The sequence below is a fragment of the Helicoverpa zea genome, chromosome 6 (genome assembly GCF_022581195.2).
Source record: "Helicoverpa zea isolate HzStark_Cry1AcR chromosome 6, ilHelZeax1.1, whole genome shotgun sequence".
NCBI lineage: Eukaryota > Metazoa > Arthropoda > Insecta > Lepidoptera > Noctuidae > Helicoverpa > Helicoverpa zea.
The window spans coordinates 4,877,503-4,900,291 of record NC_061457.1 but is presented as its reverse complement, the minus strand read 5'-3'; the positions used below and the strand labels follow the sequence as shown (position 1 = coordinate 4,900,291).

At 36.1% G+C, this 22,789-nt stretch overlaps 1 protein-coding gene across 7 annotated transcripts in view; it reads left to right on the top strand.

Moving 5' to 3' along the window:
* LOC124631093 (RNA-binding protein Musashi homolog Rbp6) overlaps positions 1–22,789 on the top strand; it is a 461,305-nt gene that overhangs the window by 263,347 nt on the left and 175,169 nt on the right. Inside the window, exon 1 of one of the 7 annotated variants that reach the window (XM_047165263.1) lies at positions 10,335–10,552. The exons of 5 other annotated variants lie outside the window; for them this stretch is intronic. In XM_047165263.1, coding sequence (XP_047021219.1) covers positions 10,457–10,552 — 96 coding nt within the window. In that variant the 5' untranslated portion in view covers positions 10,335–10,456. Of the gene's footprint in view, positions 1–10,334; positions 10,553–22,789 lie in introns of those variants that run through there. One more of the 7 variants, XM_047165265.1, reaches the window with a different exon arrangement.

Below are 22,789 nucleotides of genomic sequence, written 5' to 3'. Positions count from 1 at the left end.
ACAATGCTCTATTCGAGTTATGAATTATTTAATTCGAAAAAAATGTTTATTCATTTTATTACATTTTTTTTATCGGTACGTATTTTTAAAATGCAATAAAAGTGAAAAGCTCTTCGCTTAGCTAAAATACAAAGGTTTTTATTAATCATTAAAGTCGAGTAAAAAGTTGTAATTACATTAGTGTTGCAATGAATTGGTATTAGTGTGTGAGGTGGTGCGTTCCATTTGCCTCTTATTTTTCACGTTAGGAGAGTGGAGTGTCGAGGGCAGGCGCTCGCGCCGCCGCATTATTGAATTAAAGTTGATAAGTGTATTAGCCAGTGTTGTTGCTCCATTCTCTTGATTAATGGTCGACCGTTGCTTTTTCTCTCTCATTTATATGATAATGAGTCGGCAGCCGCGACCGAACACAATTATTATGTGTAAATGAATGTAGTTGGAGGTGAAATCGCTTTTTGAAAAACGACCACCTACATAGCGAATTCGAAATGATCAGTGCGCGCCCGTGAATACGAATACGTTGAATTTAAAACGTTAAATGTTCCATGTTTTAACTAAAATTAACTTTGCTTATTTTCGCAACGGGATTATGTTAATTAAGTAGCTGCCATTTCGACGGTGAAATTGTAATCGAAAACGCCTAATGTTTATTTACTTAATCAGTTTGTTTTGTAATACAATGACGAATTAATGAAATTAATTGAAATTTACATTTGGAGTGCTACAATATACAATTAGGTAGGTAGTTGTATTGATTTTACTTTTGACTCGTGAATAATAAAGGTAGGCGACAGTTTATCACGGCGCATGAGGATAATAAAGAGCGCGCCTGTCACGAAGATAATGCCGCTCGAACATTCGCTGTTCCGACACTAGATGGCAACAAGCGCTGTAACAAAAACTGTGCCACAGAAATACGCAGCAATTTTTAAAACACAAACAAAATTACTGGCACTCACGTTGGCTTATTTGAAAAAATAAAAATTGTAATGCGTGACGTAAGTACGGCGGGCGCAGTCGGTACAGAAGGTGGAATAAAGTGGTTCGTGCCCGCGTTGGTCGCGGCTCGGTACGCCGCACTGTCTGCTATTTAATTCCCCTTTGTTTAATACAATCTACAGGGAACACCGGCAGGGTTACGTTATGATGACATTTGGATTTGCTATGTGTAATATAGTGCGCTCGGGAGGGAATGAAATCCGGAAATATGAGTGCATCGTCGCGAGCCGTGAAAGCACTCCTTTCACCCGGTGCCATTCCTGTTCCTTGGATATTAATGATGTCAAACGAAGAGCGTCTTTGTCTGGGAATTGACGAGTTTCTACGGAAACTACTTCATTTGTTTGAACTAGACGCACTTTAGTGAAACCGGAGGATTTGCGCCTTGTGTTCTCTTGTTCCTTGAGTTACTGCGCTATGTGGAACCAAAACGTTGAAACTGAATTATTTGCCTATGTTTTCGATTTTAGATGTAAAACTACTTCCATATATCGATTTTATATCATAGTTTTTCCATTGTTAGAAAATAATAAAAGTTCTTGATCTGGTTCCTGGTCTGCATGCACGTGTAATTCAGAACTATTCACCACTTCATTTTATATCTTGCACGATGAACAATACAATAGACGCATCTAACGGAACTTCAGTTTTTACCAAAGAGCGATATCTGACACTACAACAATACGGTGTTGTAAAATTCTATTTAGCGTGGTCTGAAAGGCCGTCAATCTGAGCGAGATGCGCCGACAGCTATCAACAGATAGCCGCGAGCACACATGACAGCCTCACGGCTCCACGGCTCACGGCTCCTCTCCCGAACCAATCCAACAAAGGATCACCCAACAGAAAGGCTGCGAGCAATTTCACCTGTCCATTACTCACTCATACGATCGCCGTTTAGTTCAACACATCTCAGAACTAAAAATCCAATATTTGCAGTCACAGCTCGACGGTCCCCAGACCCATTTGACATCAAGTAACATTGTCATAGCAGAACTCACATCCCCAATTCTTATTGAACATTGAAATTTATTAAGCGAAAACGGATGCCACCGGTGCTCCGGCGACCAACACTATCCAACTTTCCATAACAAAGCGCCAAGGAAAGACGAAAACATTCCAAAAAGTCGTTCCTCTACAATAGCAAAGTTTACTCCGTAGGTCGGTGGAACTGTTGCAAAAAATATGACGTTTGAAAAATTACACGCATTCACAAATCATGCGGGGCCCCCTTTTGTGAAAACTTTCGAATCGCACAAAGGTCTACAACTCGTTCTTAAGACGCTAAATTCTCCGCCAGTGTGCGATGCCGTACTGTGTGTGCTTTGAAGCAAAAAAATAACTGGTTCACCTAAAAACTCATATGTGTAGAACACACTTCATATAACTGAAAATAAAACGTGTCAAAAATCTCTCGTTTGGGCGTGAAGTAATAATAAATCACAGAGTCCATAACACACCTGAACAAGTGTACCGGGCCGGACAAAAACGTCGAACGTTTTACGAATCGAAATACAAAATTCCATTTGGTGCCGTCGAGAGGAAATGAAGCAATTAATTCAGCAGATGGCGTCGCAGTGCGAGCATTAATCATCGACTAATCGTAACTGCAGTCTTCGATTTATCCGCGCCCATTTGCGCGACGGACTGAGATGCGCGTCGATCTCGCGACACCTTTTATTATAACTATGTTTGCCTCCCAAATGTTCTATTTGAACATTTAAAAGCTATCGGTTTGTCATTAAGAAGTATTCGTGAGAATTCAGAAATCAAAGATAAGTTCGTTAGCATAATTACATTTCTTAAGCGTGTTATGAATGCAAATTAGTTAAACAGTAGCTTATTCGTGACACTGTAAATGTACATGATTAATTAGTTCGGATTATCGGTACCCATCAATTATAAATTACGAGCTCTTAAATGATCGGTTATATTATCTTTGTTTTAAAACAATTTAACATCAAACAAAGATTTATATCTCTCAAACAATGTCGGATCATTTTGCTAATATAAAATCTTAATCCAAGAATTACGTCAATCAATGACAACAGCGTACTCTAAACTCGGCTTTCTTTACTAAATTAACACCGATACAATCTATTGTCGCATTGACGGCCTTCAAAACTTATCTCCGTAATTAATTTCTCTTTGAAAATTTAATAATGGTACAGTGAGAAGGCAATTAAAAATGGATTATACGTAAAAATGAAGCAAGTGGCGCGTTTAAGAGTCGGAATCGAACCGAAAGCGGGTAGATTAAGGCACTTGTCCGCTTGGGATTACCGGACAAGCTAGTGGTAATGAAATTCGCCCCGAGGAAATGGCGGGATACAGAGGCCTAGTTTTAAGCTCTGTCCAGGCAACCACTGATTGTATTTGATGAGAGTTTTATCTGTTTTGTTCGATCGGCGGCGCAATCGTCGCGCAATCATTCCGATTTAACTTTGTTCGCCTTTGTTTAATTGTTGTTATTTCGGATTTGAAGTCGCGTCGATCAACTGGCTTAAGATTTGTTTGCGATCTTAATTATTGTTGGTGTAGCCGCTTTTTAATGCGGTTTTATTCGATTAACTTTGGTTGAATAAATTTTGTAATAACGAAATGTCATGGCTGACTGGTTGTTTTGCGCTGTTACACAATAATACCGGCTATAATAATTATGACATTGAATGCTAATAGACTAGATAAAAATGTAATTACTCTACTAAAAGCCGAACACAATTGATCAATAGGTACTACCTTCACATACAATGTATTACAACACAAATCAGCGTATATTCACGCACGCTTACCGTTCGGTGAAGTTTTCAGCAGTGATTAGGGTGCTCTCTCAAAACTATTGGAGCATGACATCGGGGCCCGGCGGAGACGTCGATTCTTACCGGTCCCCATGGAACGGCATAGACCGGCAGCCGAGCATGCCGTACGTCACTGCCTATTGTGATCCAATTAGGGGTCGCATCCTCTTACGTATTTAACTGGACGGCACACAGACCGTTTTGCTGGTGCTCACAAAGGTCACTGACAACCCTAGGGATGGTGGCTTGTTTATTGTTTATAAGGTTGTGTGATTTGTGCGGGATGCTATTTTGGCCTTTCCAAGTTAGGAATTAAATGAAGATGTTTAAAATAATTTGTTTTGCTATTTTTAAGAAGGGAATAAAACAGCTATTCACGACACTAAATAGATGATTTTGATACTGATTTTACAGAAAATTATTGACAGAAAAATAAAATAACAGATAAAAAAATCAATCGATGATAAAAACATGCATTAGAAAAAAGATGACACTACCTCTTCAAAATGACTACATACATAGATAAACTTATGTTTAATAACAGCACTAACTTCGTTGATGCAACATATAGTTCGTTTAGCTCCCCATAGTATCAAGAAACTTCGGTTAACTTTAACTGACGATGACTGCAGCAAATTGTGCATCTTTACGTTTCAAACTAAGTGTGGCCAACTGGTGCGCCCGACGTTTAGGAAAGTCCCGTTTGCCGTCTTAAGTTAGTATCACTAGCAAACCAGCCATTTGATTTAACTGGTAACGAATGCTCTCATTTTAACGTTCAACGTTCAACTTCCAGTCGTGTTGTGTGTGGCTTAGTTTAATTGTTTTAGTATTTACTTCATTTTAGTTGGTTTGAGTGCGCTAGAAGGATTGGATAAGGAGTTTTGATGAAGGTGTCTGAAAATAGAGTTTATGTATGAAAACTTGCGATTAATTCTCGTATGAAAAGAATGAAAGTTAATGAAAGAGTTTACTATTCGATGCAAAAGAGTTTTATTGTTATTTTAATGTCATAACAAAAAGTTGAAAAGCTCATAATTATTTTTAATTAATTAATATATTCCTGAACTTTGAGCACCTGTCCCAAATGACGCGGTACAAAACACTCGGAGTCTCCAATGTTTTTAAGAAAATAAATTATGTTTATTAAATTGTGATATACCAAAAATATGTTGCAAAGTGTAGCGATATAAAGTTTGAAGATGTTTAACGGAGAAAGTATCGGGGGAATATATTAAGTTCGCAACAACTTCAAGATAGGTGCTTCACGATAAGAACCAAATAATATTGAAAAACGTGTAACTTTCTGTATCTGTATTACGAAATCTGTTTTCGAAATGGAATATTTACGTGATGCTGGTTTTTCTCGTTGATTATTTTTTAGTAAATAAATAATTGGCATTACTAATACCGCGTCTAATTAGACTACAGACTTATAAAGCAAATAGACTCACAATTACTTGAAGAATCATATATTTTTATGTGCATTTAAACTAAATCTGCATTTAAAACTCAAGCCAAAAATAATGACCAAACAAACGAAACATTTCTAGGACATCACAAGCTTAACTAGGTTCGTCTACACTTTTCTATGGCCTATCTAATCATCGAGTGTATCTGAGCGACATTCACGTTGTCACGCAATGCACCGCGAGCCTGTCACTGTGTGAACCATACAATTAATCACGCAACCAGACAAAAGGAGCCTTTTACTGATGTTATACGACTTGACGGTGGTTTTTTTTCTTTCTATTTTTGTTTACAATTTTATTTCCATCGATATTTTGTGGTTGTAACACTGGGGGTATTGATTGCGCGTGAACTGTGGATTTAAAAAAAGTATAGATACTATTACCTAAAAGTCTTTAAACTTCATGTCGATTTTCTGGTTCGTACATGGTTTTCAAGATCTCCATATAGGTACCCACAACGTCAAAGGTTTATCCTTTTTACCCGATTGCCAAAAGTGTTGTGTTTCGATTAATTTACATCATTATCCATTTTCAATCGCTCCTACATACTGTTCCTTATCGATTTGTAAATAATATAAACATTAACACCCTTAATTTACGACGTAAAAATGGATATTTAAATAAATGTCTCAGTTCCTAACTGGGGTGTAAAAATCTCAACGATACATGTTATTACAACTATTAGCTATGTAAAACAGTCAACCCCTTTCTAATCCCTTTGATACACAACCGTAAAGGTTCCGTATATTAATACTGACTTTTAATATTCATACAAAAACACATCAAAGATTAAAGTTGTACCTATAATTGGGCCCTTCAGTTTCACCCCAATCTCAGGTAGAAAAGCTATTATTTTTCATATCCCCATTGCAATCGCTGTGTATATAAATATATAATTTACTATCTAGGAATAAGAATGGTTATGGAATGTTGCCTTTGCTGTGATATTGTACGCCGTATTTTTTTTGTTATTGAAATAAATTAATAGTGTTATTCTCCGTCAATCTCATTTTATAATTAACTGTTCAGTTTCACAAACGTGAAGAGACATGTACTATCCATAATGGCGTCAAAAGATGTCTAGACTACCTTTCATTTAAAACAGTTCAGTAGTTTTGGTGTGAAAGCCTGGAGGGCAAATTCAAAATTCTTTCAAAGGAGATGGCCAAATTTTCATAGAAAAAAAACCCAGAATCGACAGCAATGAAATGGTTACCAATAGGTTCTTTATGATAGACCTTTGATGGTGCCAAAAAATCCAGACTGAAATCCATGGGGTATAGGAGCTATTTCATATTATCGCAAAAATAGGTTATGTTGAATATATGTTGATTTTAAAGATTATTAACATCAAGGGACATAAAAAAGCAAAGTAAACTAACATTATACAAGCCACTAGTAACAACCCCATAGTTTCAGAGTTGGCCTGGTGATTAAAAGGTCTTGTATTTAACCACTCCAGATACGATTAAGCACCGACCTTACCTACTTGGAGAGGTTTCGCAGTTACATGCAACCTTCACAACTGGCTATGAAATGTTTTTGGAGAAATTGTCTTTGAAAATCGCGCCATGTGACATTGTCAAATATAACAAATGACTTAGCAATGTAAAACGGTCCAATCACGAGTCTGCATTCAACTTCTAACGAACATCAAACAGTAAAAGTAAACTTTTTTGTGAACTAAAATCTTGATCGAAAAAACGTTATAAAAAGAGAACCCCATGGTTTTTAGATGTTTTGAAATACTTTTTAAAATCCACAAATTATACTGAATCCAATCATACATATGAAGTTCCTGTCGACTCTGGGTTTTTTTTTGGCCATCTCCTTTAATAAATGTTCTAATGATTCAACAGTGTTAGCGTTTTGTCCACGTTCAGAATCTGAATGTATTCCCCATTTATGGCTTGTGAAATTAACTTTAACATTACTGTGTAAATGAAAGTATTATTAAAGTTAAACTCTGTCTACCCTTTTCAGTCAAAGCATGATGTTATGTAATACATTAATAACTGATGCACAATAATATCTTAATCTCTTCTCATTAATTATGACATAGTTTGTTGTTTACCAGATTGTATTATGCACCCCTAAATACGTTCAGCTTAATCCGTAGAGCCTGAAAATTTTACTTACATGATTTTAAGTAGATCTATGAAATATCATCTTACTTATTGAATATTGATTAATGAATGAACGTTTAGAAAAAGTAATTCAGACGTCTTTACAGTAAAATCTCTTTTCGGGCGAAGCATGTAAACCTCCTTTTTTACATTAATTGTTTTCTTCATAAATATTTTGACTTATCTACATCTTGACATAATTTGCTGAAAATAAAAGTTACTATAATACACGAATTATATTTCATGGATTTCGCACAGAAACATATACAAGAAGTAAAGCAGCCATAGGTTAGACCACAAAATATTAATGAACCAAAACGTAACAAAATCAAGCCTCAAAATACTAATGATGACTTAAAAAAAAGCGAAAAAAACCATTTCCAAAAAAATACAAAAGTGGCAGCATTTAGGTATAAGCTGTACCTTTAATCGGGCCCGCATATCCGCTGCTCAGGTAGACATGGCTATTATTTTTCATATCTCTGCTTCCGTGCCGCCCCGGCGATTATTTTTAATTTCTACCGTTGAAAACCATGTTCTACATTGTAAAAACTGTTTGTTGAACATATTTTTTTTAATGAAACCCATCAAGTTATGGGTTTGTTATGTGTTAGTGACGTGCATGTTTCATGTTTAGTGACAAATGAGCAGTTTAGTTATGCTCGTTTAGGTGGGTTTATAGTGATGGTGTATGTTTAATTTTCTATACTAATATTATAAAGAGGAAAACTTTGTTTGTTTGTTTGTTTGGTTGTAATGAATAGGCTCAAAAACTACTGGACCGTTTTTAAAAATTCTTTCACCATTTGAAAGCTACATTATCCACGAGTAACATAGGCTATATTTTATCCCGGTACAGGCAGTAGTTACCACGGGACGCGGGTGAAACCGCGGGAAAACGGCTAGTGTATGATAGAGGTTGGAATCTTTGGTTTCCATGTTTTGCATTTGTTTCAGTGACTTAATGTAGCTATTAATTTGTTGGTCTTTCTTTACTTAAACCATTTTTTGAAGCCCAGTAGGGGTCATACCGATTTTCAACTTTGCTATTAATTACTCGTAGAAAAGGAAAAAGTTTACAATACGGTTTTTCTTCAAAAATATTATTTCACTAAAAAGTAAAATTATGTTTCAATATCTAAATTAGATTGAAAGTCATAAACCATTTATCCCAAGTTTTGTGCTGCAAGGGAAGTTCCCACTTTCAAACTCTAATAAAATGTAATCACTCTCCCATAGACGAGGCCCTGCGCTTACAACAGCACTTTTTATTCTATCTGAGTTATTTACATGGGTCTAGCAATGTTCCCGTACCTTGTAAAAAAGTAAGAACCAAAAATAAACCTCTAGCTAGTTGGTGAAGATTACAATATTTAGTACAAGCTATTTCGCTCGTGTCCTGGGAGAACCACTTTCCGTAACCAGATAAAAAGTAGCCTAAGTCGTTGTGCAAGCTCCATGTAGACTATGTACAAAATTTCATTCAAATCGGCACAGCAGTTAAAGCGTAAAAGCTCAATAGAGACAATTGTTTTTGCATGTTAAGGATTTTGTCAAACACCTTCCACTTGTACCTATTGTAAATGAAACTACACACAATCAGGTCGTCATTTAATAAGAAACGAGAAACTTTCGACACACATTTTCCCACAAGTTATTTCCTAGAATCAAGAATACGGGATTATTGCGTTATGGGACCGCGGAAGCTAGCAACAAATTCCATTCCTTAGTCTCCGTCATAATAAATGATTTCAACAAATATAACACACTGTACGTGACATATTTGTACCAGATATTGCTTTATACCGAGTTTTGAATAGCTCAAGTCCTCCAAGTTATTGTAAAATAATACAATGTTTCAAAGACCAAGTTTTATGTTTCTCGAGTCTCTACTCCATATTACATTTGTCAGTGTCTTACAACTTTTATTGCAACGCATATGATGGATGTACACTACCACAATCTCGTCTCACGAATCGCGATAGTATTTCTCATCTAAACTATAAAACAAAATCGCATACCGACCGCCTAAACAATTTCAAAATGGAACAAGGGTGGCCGTACTTTGTATAAAAATGCCGAGACGTCAACGGTTTACAAATAACTCCCTTCCTTCGCGGGGGTAATTTTTGTTTTCCCCTTTACCGAAAGTTATGACACAAATATGAAAACATTAAATTTGAATCGCGGCCAAATATGTTAAGTTCTTGAGGTTATGCAGGACACGGCTGGACGGCGAATACTAATCGCTGGACGCGCGCTCACAACCCTGCGTCCGACTTGCTACGCCGTAGCCACGTGCTACGCCAGGCTCGCCCGCTACGAGATTTACTTTCTTAACTGCCCTTCAATCATTTTGAATTGCGTGAGTTTTATTTAAACCTTTTTGTTAAATATTGCCTATATTTAAAAAAAATGTTTTACAAAATATTTGCAAACTTTTCATGCACTGAAAAATGTTTTCAGTAAAGTTTGTTTACATTTTCGGAGATATCTTACACCGTGCAAAGAGCTTTGACCTAAATTTTAAATATTTATTCTATGGAATTGCATTTACAATATTCTTAATAATAAATGGAAACTATTATCCTGTGAAATATTAGAAGGGTAGGTACCTAGAGAGTATTTTTTCAGCGTTCATTTAGTACGATCAATTGATGCTAATTAGTAGGTGAGCGTTCGACACCAAGTTCCATAAGAATATTTCAGAGCCGCCGCGGTGATAAATCAAACTCGAAACCGTAATGAAAGCGAACGGATCGCGTCGCGAAGAGAAGGGAGGAAAAAATATCACGGAAAAAATCAGGTGCGTCCCCCGGTCGGAGAGAAAAACAGTCGGTCGGGCGTCGGGGGAGGTGGGCGGGGGTGGGGGTGGTCGGTCGATGCGGGGGGCGGGCGCTGGGCGGGCGACGCGTGCGCGAACCTGCCCCCGGCCGGGCCGCGCGCCGGCGGCCACACTCCCAGCGGCCCCGTCGCCCGTCGCTCTCGTGCCGACCGCTCCGCGTCCTCTCGCGCCGTGCCGGCCGCGCCGCGCGACTCATCGCGTGTCCGTTCGCAGTACATGTCCAAAGTGCTAAAGTCAGTGCTTCCGATCGCCTCCGCGAGACTGCTCCCGCAGCCTTTTTTCGAGACGGAACCGACCTGCACGCCGTTCAGGGTTAGTACCGACATCCGTGTTCGAAAGTGACCAGTTTCAGTGTTCCATGACGCATTGTTAAAAGTTTATTTCGGGAACAAAGTTTGGTAAAGTTGAAGAGTGCGCGCCGCGTCGGATGCACATTGCCCCAGCCGCAAGTGGTTCCTATCGGCTGGGCGGCGCCGCCGTGTCGCTCCCTCCTCTCGACCCTCACTAAAAACAACAAACAGATCAATCGACCTGTTATAATCATTCAGACACTCTAAATACAAATCTTCGAGCGGCTATTTTGTTTGGCGCAAACGGTTCTAAATTGACTCACAACAACCACGATATTTTGTTTTTATGCCTAAATATTGCGATAAGATAAGAGTCGCTACACTAATAGCTAGAAATAAAATTGTGGAATCGCATGTAACGGTGATATTAGCTGTGAACGGTTCAAGTTTACCTACTTTTTTCTTAAATTAGTCGGTGGGCAATTTTGTAGAGAAGTAAAATTCATAGATCTATTTGTATTGTTTTGTTATGGTCGGTAGAAAATTTTGCGTGCCATAGAAATAAATATCAAAGTTATTAATGCTGGAAAATTAAAACAGACATGGCCTAAAATAAACGTGGCACGCATTTGGCTCACGAAACAAAATAAGCGCGGTATTGCATACATCTGTTCAAGTTTCAGAGTTCGCGAAGTTCTCAGATTTATCTGGCGGGATATATTTTGGCCGGAATATTTTTTATGACTCGCAATTTCGTAGTTTAAAATTATTGCAGAAAACTACGAGTTTGGTAACACAATTTAGAATTGTTATTTGCAATTCAGCAAAATTTATTGTTCAATATAAATTTTAAAATGTAGCATTTATTTAGACTAAGAACAACAAACCATGTTTTTAATTAAATTACAATATATAAATAACAAAAGTAATATTTAGGAACAAAACACTTTATTTCCTCAAATATTATCGAAACATACAATTTCGACTGTAAAACTGTAAATAGAAAATTCGCAAAGCTTTACACAAAAATAAAATAAATCTGAATTCTATTTTTGAAAATTTTGCTTTTGAATTTTGAAGTGTACGGCACCTGCATCGCTGACACCTGTGGGCGAGTGCGTGGTCGTCCGGTCTTGCTTGACTGACTGTCGCTTATAAAATGTTAGCCACATCGCGTTTTCGTCGCTTTTGAACCCGTTTGACTCCCCTTTCAACCTTTATCAACTGCTAAAAGCGACATTCGGCAAAAACTGAATTTTAACCTTGGAAAATATTTTATTGAAATATTTACATTGTTAAACATATAAAAAATAATCACTTATAATACCACAAGAGCTTCAAAATTTTTCCTGAAAAACTTGACGACTTTATTTGTTTGCAGGGAACCTTGAGGGAAATGCCAGATAATTATGAAGCTCGTGTGGTATTCGGGAGATTATTTTTCCGTCCCAAATGTCGGCCACAACCTGTCAGTTTGACGTAGCAACGACCAGAGAAAATATTCAAAAAAATTTCAGTATAATACCATGTAGGTTGTACCACGTGACGTCGAATGGTGCAATTCTATTGGTCGATATTTGGGTCGGAAAAATAATCAAACTGATTTTAAATATTTATTTGTGACTAAAAATAACTTTAACAACAAACAATTATTTTAAACTAATTCATACAAGCGAGAAGTAAAATTTTACACCAATTAATTTATTTCGTTTGTTATAAGGACTTCGGAAAACGCCCACGACATAACCGTTTTATAATAACTGAAAATCCTATTAAATTTTTGGTATCGAACTGAATAGGTGGTAGCTGACAGTTGATTAGTTCCGTAATGAAATTCCTACCCTTCTGATTATTAAATAAGGCATAATTTGTCGGGGTACAAATGCTATGTTAATTTAATCATGACGTTTAATTGGTGCCATCGATTGATTGCATATTTTAGGACATATTAAATCAATAATTCGATGATTTGGGGCATTTACTTTGTGTTTAGGTAATCGAAATACTTTAGCATAGAATGACTTAGTAAGAGGAACAAATAGCCCAGCAAAAAATATATTTTTATACAGACAAACTATAAATAAATATTCTTTGATATTGACGATAAAAATACTATTAATTAAAGTACCGGAAAATGTATGAATTTATTAATCAAACATTTCGGTATTTTTACTTTACAAATCAATATATTAATTAAGCTGTTAAAAGTACTAACCGATTATGCAGAATAAAATAATTGGTATAATAAATTTCTTCTTTACAGAATTTATAAAATAATCACCGATTGCTCAAAAAATGTGTTATTTAAATTATTCATAATATTTCCTTTCAGATAGATTCATTTTAAAAATTGAATAAGCACGTTCCAATAAAAATTAACTTTTACATTTGCCTCAAACAAAAAATATTAAAAAGAAATACCTTGATACAAATACAACTAAACCTGTAGAATTTATAGTTTCATATTCAGAAAACATCTTTTGTTAACACCATAAGTAAAATATATTACTTCAGAACCGTTTGCAGCCACTTATAGCCATATCGTATGGGTCGAGATGTAATAGTGCACAGATAATTACGGGTCATACCCATAGTTTGCAAGTACCACATTAACCCTTTCCCTCAATTAACTCTTATATTCCCGATGAGAAAGCTAAATTTTCTTGAAAGAAAAATAAATATGAGTACGTATATTTTTGTATGTGTTAACACGCTGGCGCCCGAAGGGTTAGACAGGGGTGTGCAACGGCACAAACACCGCAGTAGACGTATTTCATCCCATATGTAGGGGGCGAGCCTATTGTCGTCTGTCGTGCGCAAATTTCTACCCTGTATTTTGTTTGAGGGTTGTTTTGAAGGTCATAATGTCTCGGACAAAATATTTTTAACTATAACTTCAGCTGAGCTGGTGATTAGAGATAGTCTACAGATGTTTTGTTAAAGATTAGAAGGTTTAAAAGTCACTTACTGACGAAATAATGAACAAAAAATCTGACCAACTAAATCGACATTATATCATAAAATTTTGCGTCTATGATATTTCACGAGATAAACAAAGCACTGGTACTGCACAGCCAAATGACGTCATATATTTCTATAAGCGTCCATAATGAGTAATATGCGACCATCTGCATTTTACTATGTCCATTACCAGCAGAAACCACGCTATCATTCTACTCTTACTATGAAAACTATCTATGTATATCACACAATTACACTTCCTCCTTTTTTATGACACCTAATTTACGTTTTGCGTGATGTCCCATGAAAAAAAATAATTGTTTGATATAAACCAAATGTTATACGCCATCGTTTCACCTTTAAAATCAGATGTTAGATTGTAACAATAATTATCAATAGAGCAATTTGTTCAGTTTATTTTTATTGCTTCCGTGTCACTTTGATTTTGAGTTAACAATAAAATGTTCTAGAAATATTGAAACAAAAAATACAAAAATTTTAAATAACATTTTTTAAGTGGTCTACAGGCAAATACCTGAAAGAAAAGACATTTACCAACAAAATAATTATTTTATTCATTAGTAGGTATATAAATAAAGTTGAATAACTTACGTACCTACTTATTATTACTATTCAAACGTCAGAACTTTAAACACGGATCCATCAACGTGTTGTACTATGAAGGTTCAATCAAGTTTTCTGGGAAAACGTCTATCAAACACAGGTGTCATATTATTAATACACAGAAAGATTAATTTTCCAACGAAAATACACCCACTTTAAGTTCTTTTCTTATCAAAGAACCGGATACATGATAATAAATGTAGAAATATTTTAAAATGCGTGGGTAGAGGTACTAATTATTTTGTACATTAAGTTATAACATTTTTATGTTTTAGTAATTTTAAAAATGTTACAAATATGTAAATAAAAAAAAAAGGATGTTAACAACAAGTGCCAAGCTTTTTCCACGTAATATATCTTCCAAACTTTGTTCCCGAAAATAATAAGGATATAAAAAAAATGTTATGTAGTATGTAATATATTAATTAACAATTTTTATTTACCATTTTTTTCTACTTTCATGCATATCATCTGTTAAAGTACTAGTAAATCGGCAGATACAATATTTCATATATTCCTATGGGAAAGCAGAGCAGAAATACCAATAGACATTGCTTAAAAAAAAAACGAATTCTGCATTACCCACACAAAATAATTTTTGAGCTCGACCTTATTCTTCCAAATGCGTTTCCCAAATATCTTCCAATAGTGGCGATGATTGATTGAGCTGACGTCACCATTCAAAATAACTGTAACGAAGATTAAAAATAAACATCTTGATCGTAGTTTTTCATTGGCGGACGCTATTAATGCATTCACGGATTTCTTTAGCTAATCTAGATTTTGTTCTGCCAATAAATATTGAAAGATATAATTTACATGGAACCTTACAAGGCCAAATAAATGATTTAAAAAAAATACATGAACCTTACATCAAAATTCAATCTATACAGAAAACAACGGATCGGTCGATTATAGAAACCTGTAGATAGACTCTTTTTCAATCTTTATCTGTCAGTTGGCTGTTTTTTTTTTCTGAAACATAAAAATAAGGTTTATTGGTGTAAAACCGCCATAGGCTATTATACAAGCTGTTGATTTGCATCCGTGCCATAGTCAAGGAGGTTAAAATTAAATACGTAAATAATCGATTTGAATTACGGTAGGTGGGAAAAAGCTAATATGCGCTGCTTTTTTTGATGTTGTAATTTCATGGTATTTCAGAATTTAGCCCACGGTTAAACACAAATCATAACAGAATTCCCCCGCGGCCACAGTGTGTGCGTGATGGCAGCTATGTGTGCGTAGACAGAGAAAACTAATGTCTACGTGTGTGCGTGATTGTCGATGTGTGAGTGTCTTATCTACGAGTCTACGACATGACAGCGCGAGCGCGCGAGCGAGCGAGACCGAGTGATACGCGATAGCAATCATTTTACCTAAAGTTTCGAAAATCACCTTCATTATTGTCATTAACTTCGTTTTACTTTACTTACTAATTTTTGAGCATAAATTTAACACAGATATCTTATTAACTACAGTAATAAGCAATCCTAGTGCGCGAAAGAAAGTTCACTAACATGTTAACAGCTGATTGATAAAATGTTCGTTTTGCTTTATCTTTCAGCATAAAGTTTTCGCAGTGATTTAGTTTTTATTTTTGAATTAAATTGGTTGATAATTAGAAATTTTGCTTCCTTCTTAACGGTCTTAGGACCTTGGAACACGGAAATCTTATTAATGACGTAATACTAGTGCGCTAAAGGAAAGTTCACTGACCTGTTAACAGCTGATTGATAACATTTTCGGTTTGCTTTAACATTCAGCGTAAAGATTTCGTAGTAATTTTGTTTTTACTTTTCGATTAAATTGGTGAATGATGGGTTAGTTAAGTGTAGGCACGAGGTGATTCTTTCGGCTCGTAGGTAGGTATTATTGGCGTGGTTAAGAAATCAACTTATTTACACTAATAAAATTGATTAAGCTGACTACGTATTTACAAAATGTACAAATAAATAAATTACCTAGTTTAGTTACCCGGAGGTACTGTTCAAAGCTGTCACCTTCACACTCTTGGCACAATCGAGCACGACGAAGTAGCTGGTTGTCCTTCAGCTAACATAACACTATCACATTCGTTTTTAATGTGTCGAAAGCACTAAGTTAACGGTCCTAGCACATAAGTCTGTCACATGACCAGCATGACCCTCCGTGATGAGGGTTCCCGGTCGGTAAACATTTCCCGGAACATAGGTATGTATGGCTGTCATTGCACATCCTTGGCAGTCGTAACGGGTAGTCAGAAGCCAGTAAGTCTGACACCAGTCTAACCAAGGGGTATCGGGTTGCCCGGGTAACTGGGTTGAGGAGGTCAGATAGGCAGTCGCTTCTTGTAAAGCACTGGTACTCAGCTGAATCCGGTTAGACTGGAAGCCGACCCCAACATGATTGGGAAAAGGCTCGGAGGATGGATGGCTGTTAGTACACTGTTGTCACTGATGGCATACAGGCGGACCATCGCCACCAACTCGTGTTCGTGTAGTTTTCCGTCATCTCGCACTTTGTACCTACACGTCGCGGAATTCAAAGCGCACGTACGCAGCAGCGGCGGCGACATCAAACACACTGCTTGCCGTCGGCGCTTGTTTGTTCCGGCTTCAAGGGCACGCGGGGAGCGGCGAGGCGAGTGTGTGGGAGTACTCGCACTGTGATTGGGTGAATTTGGGTAGGCTGGATGATCTACGATTTTTATTGAACGATCGTTGCGTATGCTTTGTGCATGTATCGTTTGCGTTTGTGTGAGTGCGCAGCGCGGTAGTAAGGCTAGTAACACACGCGCCGAATTAAAGTACGGCTGGGTTACACTGACGGATATACGTAAATAAGAAAAAAACATGAAAAAATTACCTACCCATTTTTTCGTTGATTTGGGTCGAGAATCATTAGCATATTTACGTCCTTGACTATGGCACGGATGCAAATCAACAGCTTGTATATCACTTTTTCCTTGTTAACTTAGAAGGAAAGTAACTTAAATCACACCAACATTTAGTCAAGTATATTAAAGTACTTTGCTATCAATTACATAGTACATAATATTATTATAATATTAAAAAATGTTTCTTTTAGTACTGAGTTTTTTTCTCTTGTCTAGACACAAGACTGCTTCTGAGCTTTAACTTATTATTTTTTTATTTAATGGCTGAAGCTAGTAACTATTTTTGACTAGTTATCATGATAAAAAATATATAAAGTGCCTAGCCTACATAACGAAAAATCAAAACAATGAAAAGTAATGAAAGATTAAAAATATTTGCAATATTAGAGGAAAATCTGAATATACAGAATTAGCAATCATGATACGATAGACAAAAAATATGCAAATGAAAAGAAAAATTACATAAAAGCTAAAATTTTCAGCTCTATATAAAAATGCATTACAACAAAATGCATACTCTGTTTACAAAATCTTTAACATCGTCATTTCTCAAACAAACTATAACAAATAAGGCTGTGAACACATTACGAAACTTCATAGAAGCTAACAGCATTCTGTTGTAGGTTGTCTTTGGGCAGAAACAAACATGTCTAATGATTGAACGACGATGATGATAGATGAAACTTGAATGTCTACGCACAACTAACTCGATATGATTTGTTTGTAATGTATATAATATGATATATCGTATTATATGTGGTATGATATTGATATCTCTTGTTCTAACAGCTTTAGAGGTAGTTGTGTTAATTTTGGTGGTTTGAATTTTGAACATTAAATGGTAGACAACACTGTTTTGTTGTAACGAAGAAAAAAATATTAAAAAGCAGCTTCTTCCGAGAAAAAATACATATTAACCAACATGTAGGAATAACTAAAGTTCATTGTAAAAAAAATTGATAAAGCATCGGCCAAAAATATCGCAGTAGAACAAAAAACTATAAAAATCGATCATTTTATTATAAACTGGCTCACTTTTGATGTTAATAGTCATAGCAGATAACATATTTATGAATTAACGCGTCATACTTTCCGCAGTCGGCTGTTTACGAAAAGCGAAGATCAAAAAGATTGGAAAAAATTAAAACTTTCGGTATTAGTAACTCTTTGGTTATTAAACTATTTTTGGAAACATCAAAGAGTTTAAGTGAGTAATAATTATGATAGCTTAATTATTAACCTATTAGTCAGATATATTTAAAAATATAAATGTGTACATATACACGGCGTTTAACGAAAACACACACTAGCCTCAAATATATGTAGTTACAAAACAACTGTCATTTATTGTGTCAAGGATTCGTAATTCATTTGTTTCTTTTGTAAGAAAATAAAAAGATAGGAACGATTTTGAAGACTTACTCTTCATACTTTTAGGAACTTTACCTGCAAACTTTTCAGCAGCACAGCATATTTTAAATAGGTTCGAAGGGAACACGCCGTCACAGGATTGTATGCTATCTATTTTGATAGTTTGCAACGCTGCAAAAACTTTTTACGAGCAAATTGACGCAGGAAAAGTTTTTGAAATCCTCTGAAAAAATGCTTTTTGACGTATTTCATCTTTATAGTAAAAAATAATTCTGAAAATTTTAAACGTACAGTTCCATTGCTTTATTTTCCTTTATCATCAAATATTCAAAGTCAAAATCATAGATCTAATTTGTTTTAATATTTCTTGGGAAATTTCTAAGTGATTTAGCCTAATTCACATTATGTTCCGCCTGTCTGTTTCATAAGTTCGCTAATACATTCAAACTACTTAAAATATTGAGAAAACTGCCTGAAAGTTTCTTATCAAATATACATTTTGATCATAGTCATGCCTATCAAAATATTAGGTATATTTCCTACTCCGTGTTTTTTTTTTAAGCACCCAATATAAAATAAGAAGGGGTAAATAGCAAATCTTGATATAAATAAATATAAATTAATATCATGATGTGATTGATAAAATATAAGCCAAAAATGCCAAAAGCATAAATAAACAAAAATATAAAGTAATATTTAGTGACTGACCCAATTTCACTGGTCTTCAACGTACTTGAAATTTGATATTAGAAACGTTGCTTCGAAGATTGCTTCCTTATTCAACCCTCTATCAAATTACCACAATTTACTATGTACTGGTCGAAAGACACGCTACGCTTTCCAAGAAACTCTTATATCACTAACGTTATACTATCAATCAATAAAATTGGACATAAAATATTCTCGTACAAAGATCACAAGGTAACATGCAATACCTTTAAATCGTTTAACTAAACGGCTCGTATTTAACTTGTAATTGACCGCAGTTGAATATAAAACAAGTCGACAGTGCCTTGAGCTGTTTGACTGAATAATAGTCGTTGTTCTTGTTATAATTACTTAGCAGTTTGTTTTGAAGCTTATTATTATAGCGCCCACTACTTCCCGTGGGAAGCCAAGGTTCTCCACTTAGTAATTCATAACTTCCCATGCTCGCTGCAAAAGACTCTCTTCGCAACAATGCGATTCAATAACCGTATCGAAATGAAACCAGTATTAATATTTTCATCTTGATGAATATTTCAACGTAATTCTTGGAATTTCGGAAACTCGTTTTCGATGTAATTTACTGTGTAATGAACACTTTAATATTTAAACATTTATTAATGCCATCATAATAAATAAGCCAAATTAAAACGAGGAACACTTTTTGGGTTTTAATTAAAGTTTTTAACAGCTGACCAATAAGGTACCTAACAAAATACGTTGCTTAATGAAACCGTACACACAATACTGCGATATAATTAAAACTCCGAAGCTAACACAAGTTATTTAAACACATTTAAAATATACATATCTGCAAGTAATCGCTTTAACTTATTTTAACTCAAATTAAAGTGAAACGCAAACACCTCTCTTGGCTCGATTCAAACTTTCATACTTATGTAGTTTCAATACCCGTAGTTGTAAAACTTTCTCTATGATGGTAGCACGTTAATTACTAACCGTCGGCGGGTAAAGCCCAATAGGACGGTGTATTAAGTTTAACCATGTAGATTTACGATCAAACCCTTTCATTAAACAGGTATTAAGGCGACAGATAAGCCTGTACATTACGCACTTGTTCATACTATTTGGGAGTTTGCATGAAAGGTTTATAGGCACCAATGAAACTGGCCGACCCGACTCAGTCAATACAACCATCCACCCTAATACATAAACGTTGCGGTTTAATTTATGTACGACCGAACTTTCCTTGAATACCTATTGGGGTTTCAATTCTGAGGAATCGGAATGGTACATAGAAATTGGAATGGTACATTCGTAAAATCAAAATTGCAACTATCTCGTCTCGCTGGATACAGTTTGGATTGTAATTCAACTTTATCGGGAGCTAAGTCTGAACTTGAATGTTCATTATCGCTAATTGGTGTAGTTCGATTTACTCAATAGGGTGACTCGTTTTATTTCTTTGCAGTGGCTTCGCACCAGCATCATGAATTCGCTGAAACTACTGGAAATATAAAAAAAAAAAAACACAAATTGAAAATCAAAATAAAGTCCACGCGGCGGTTTTTTGCAATTAACGCAAACATTGAGACGGACAGACAAACAGAGTGGCCAGACAGAATCAAATAGATATTTATAAAGTGTTTTATAAAAGCGCTCACAGGATGATACGTTTCAGTTTGTCTTTAATTTCTGCATCAGAAATGTATGACTGATGATATTTTTATAATAGGTACTACATAAAATTAACATGTACTTATAATCTTAGCCTTTAAATCTGAGCAGCTTTTAACGAGATCCGAAGTTTAAGTGAGGCGTGTATAAATATAGCTTAACAATTAGTGAGTTTTACTGTTTATTTTAAAAACTAATGCAGCTTTCAATTTAACTTTTACGGTGAAAATTGTTGGATTAAAGCGTTAATTTAGCGGAGGTGTACGTTAGTTGCCAGCCCCTAGCTTCGTTTTGCACTTACAAAGAGCAATCGATTTTAAAGCTCGCTGGATTGAAAATTATATGAGGAGCCTTAGAGAGCGGGTGCGGGCGCTGCTCGTGAGCCGCCAATGCGCTTGTCTTTCGGTTCAGTGGGCTTTCTTTAAATTGGCGACGGCTCCGCCGCTGGCCGCTCCGCTTATTGCATCCCCGCCCGCAGCGTCGCGACGTCCACGATATTGCCTCCATTCGACCTTTAAGCAAATAGAATTTCCCAGTCTGTAAATAGGATAGCGTTATAGGTAAATCTTCGGCGTGTCCTCGCGTCGTTTACGGGTAAAAGGTAGAAATTCAATTTTTATCGACGTACTCGATTACGATCGGGCCGAGGAGCAAGTACTCTTACGGAGTCGGGCGCCGGCTGCGCTCGTTTGTCTTCTCTTTAGCCGGAATTTGTGCGTGATGAAGGACAATCCTTCAACGCTCGTCGGGATATTGTCTCATTTTGGCGGGTTCCAGGCGTTCTATTCATATTCATGTTCAGGGTAGGCGAGGCCAACGAAATGCCATACAATGTCGTTTTTATTCTGACGAGTGAACGCCAAGAAAGTTGCGTGCCACGAGGATTTTCATCATGGGACCTATCAAATAATAACGAGGTCATCCTTCCCAACGGTGGGCCCCATATCGGGGGCCGATCTATTCGGTAACAATCGTGGACGATCTTTTGTACTTTATGATAATACATGTCATTGTTATTTAGTCAATCGTTTTTGTATTCACTCATGTAACATAAAATAATACACGTCGTACGATGAAATAAATATATTGATCAATATTACGAGTATCATGGCTTATAATAGCTGGGTAGTGGAGAGCGTTAATATCAGTGTATCAGCAAAATGGTTGTGTTAATAGTCGGTTGGAATCGCATCTGCAGTGTACTCCGGTCGGCCGGCTTAAGCCTATTGTCGCGCGCACGAGGACCCATCACGAATTCTGCCCACGAACTGCTCTAAGGTTTATTGTAATTTACAAAACTGACGGAGGTTTTGTTGCTATCATTTCGCTGAACGTTGTTTTGTTACCCCAGCTTTCTTAGAGATAACCTGCTTTAAGATTATGTACCTACAGCACACTTAGTACTTTTTATTACAACTACTTAAAGGTTTGCACAAATAATACTACTAAACAGCACTCACTGTAGCCCAATTAAACGATGCGTACGAATATTACAACGAAAAAAGAACAACAAAAATAAAATCGCAAATGCGTAATTCAAATAAATTACGAAAACCTTTTGTAACCTGTGGTAAACAAATTCATCAGCTCCTACCCTTTGGTCTCAAATTATTTTCACGTACACATTATATATTTTACAGAGGGCGGAAGGCTACTAATGGCATAAATTGAAGAGCGAGCGCTAGAAGCAACCACAGGATTTTGCGTATTTGAAATTCAGTTACTGGATGTGCGCTCCGGAGCGATCGCTGTAGACCCCACGTTATATTTTCTATAGAACGAAGGAGATGGATCGCTTTAAAACTCGCTAGTGGAAACCAGAATTTGAAATTTGCATCCCGACGTATCAGGAGTAGTGAAACGTTGTAAGTGGTGTGCTTCGGAACGTGCTTGCGAAATTTTCACGGTTAGCTCGGAAATTCGAAGCGCAGTTTGGAGGTGTAATTACTCTATTTTTGGGTAGATAGATTGTTTGCCTATATTGGCTACATCGATTGTACGGTTGGCTAGATTGATAGGTGATTGAATACTTAATTTATGTTTTAGTGGTTGATCTACAACAGAATTTGAAGTAACTATAGT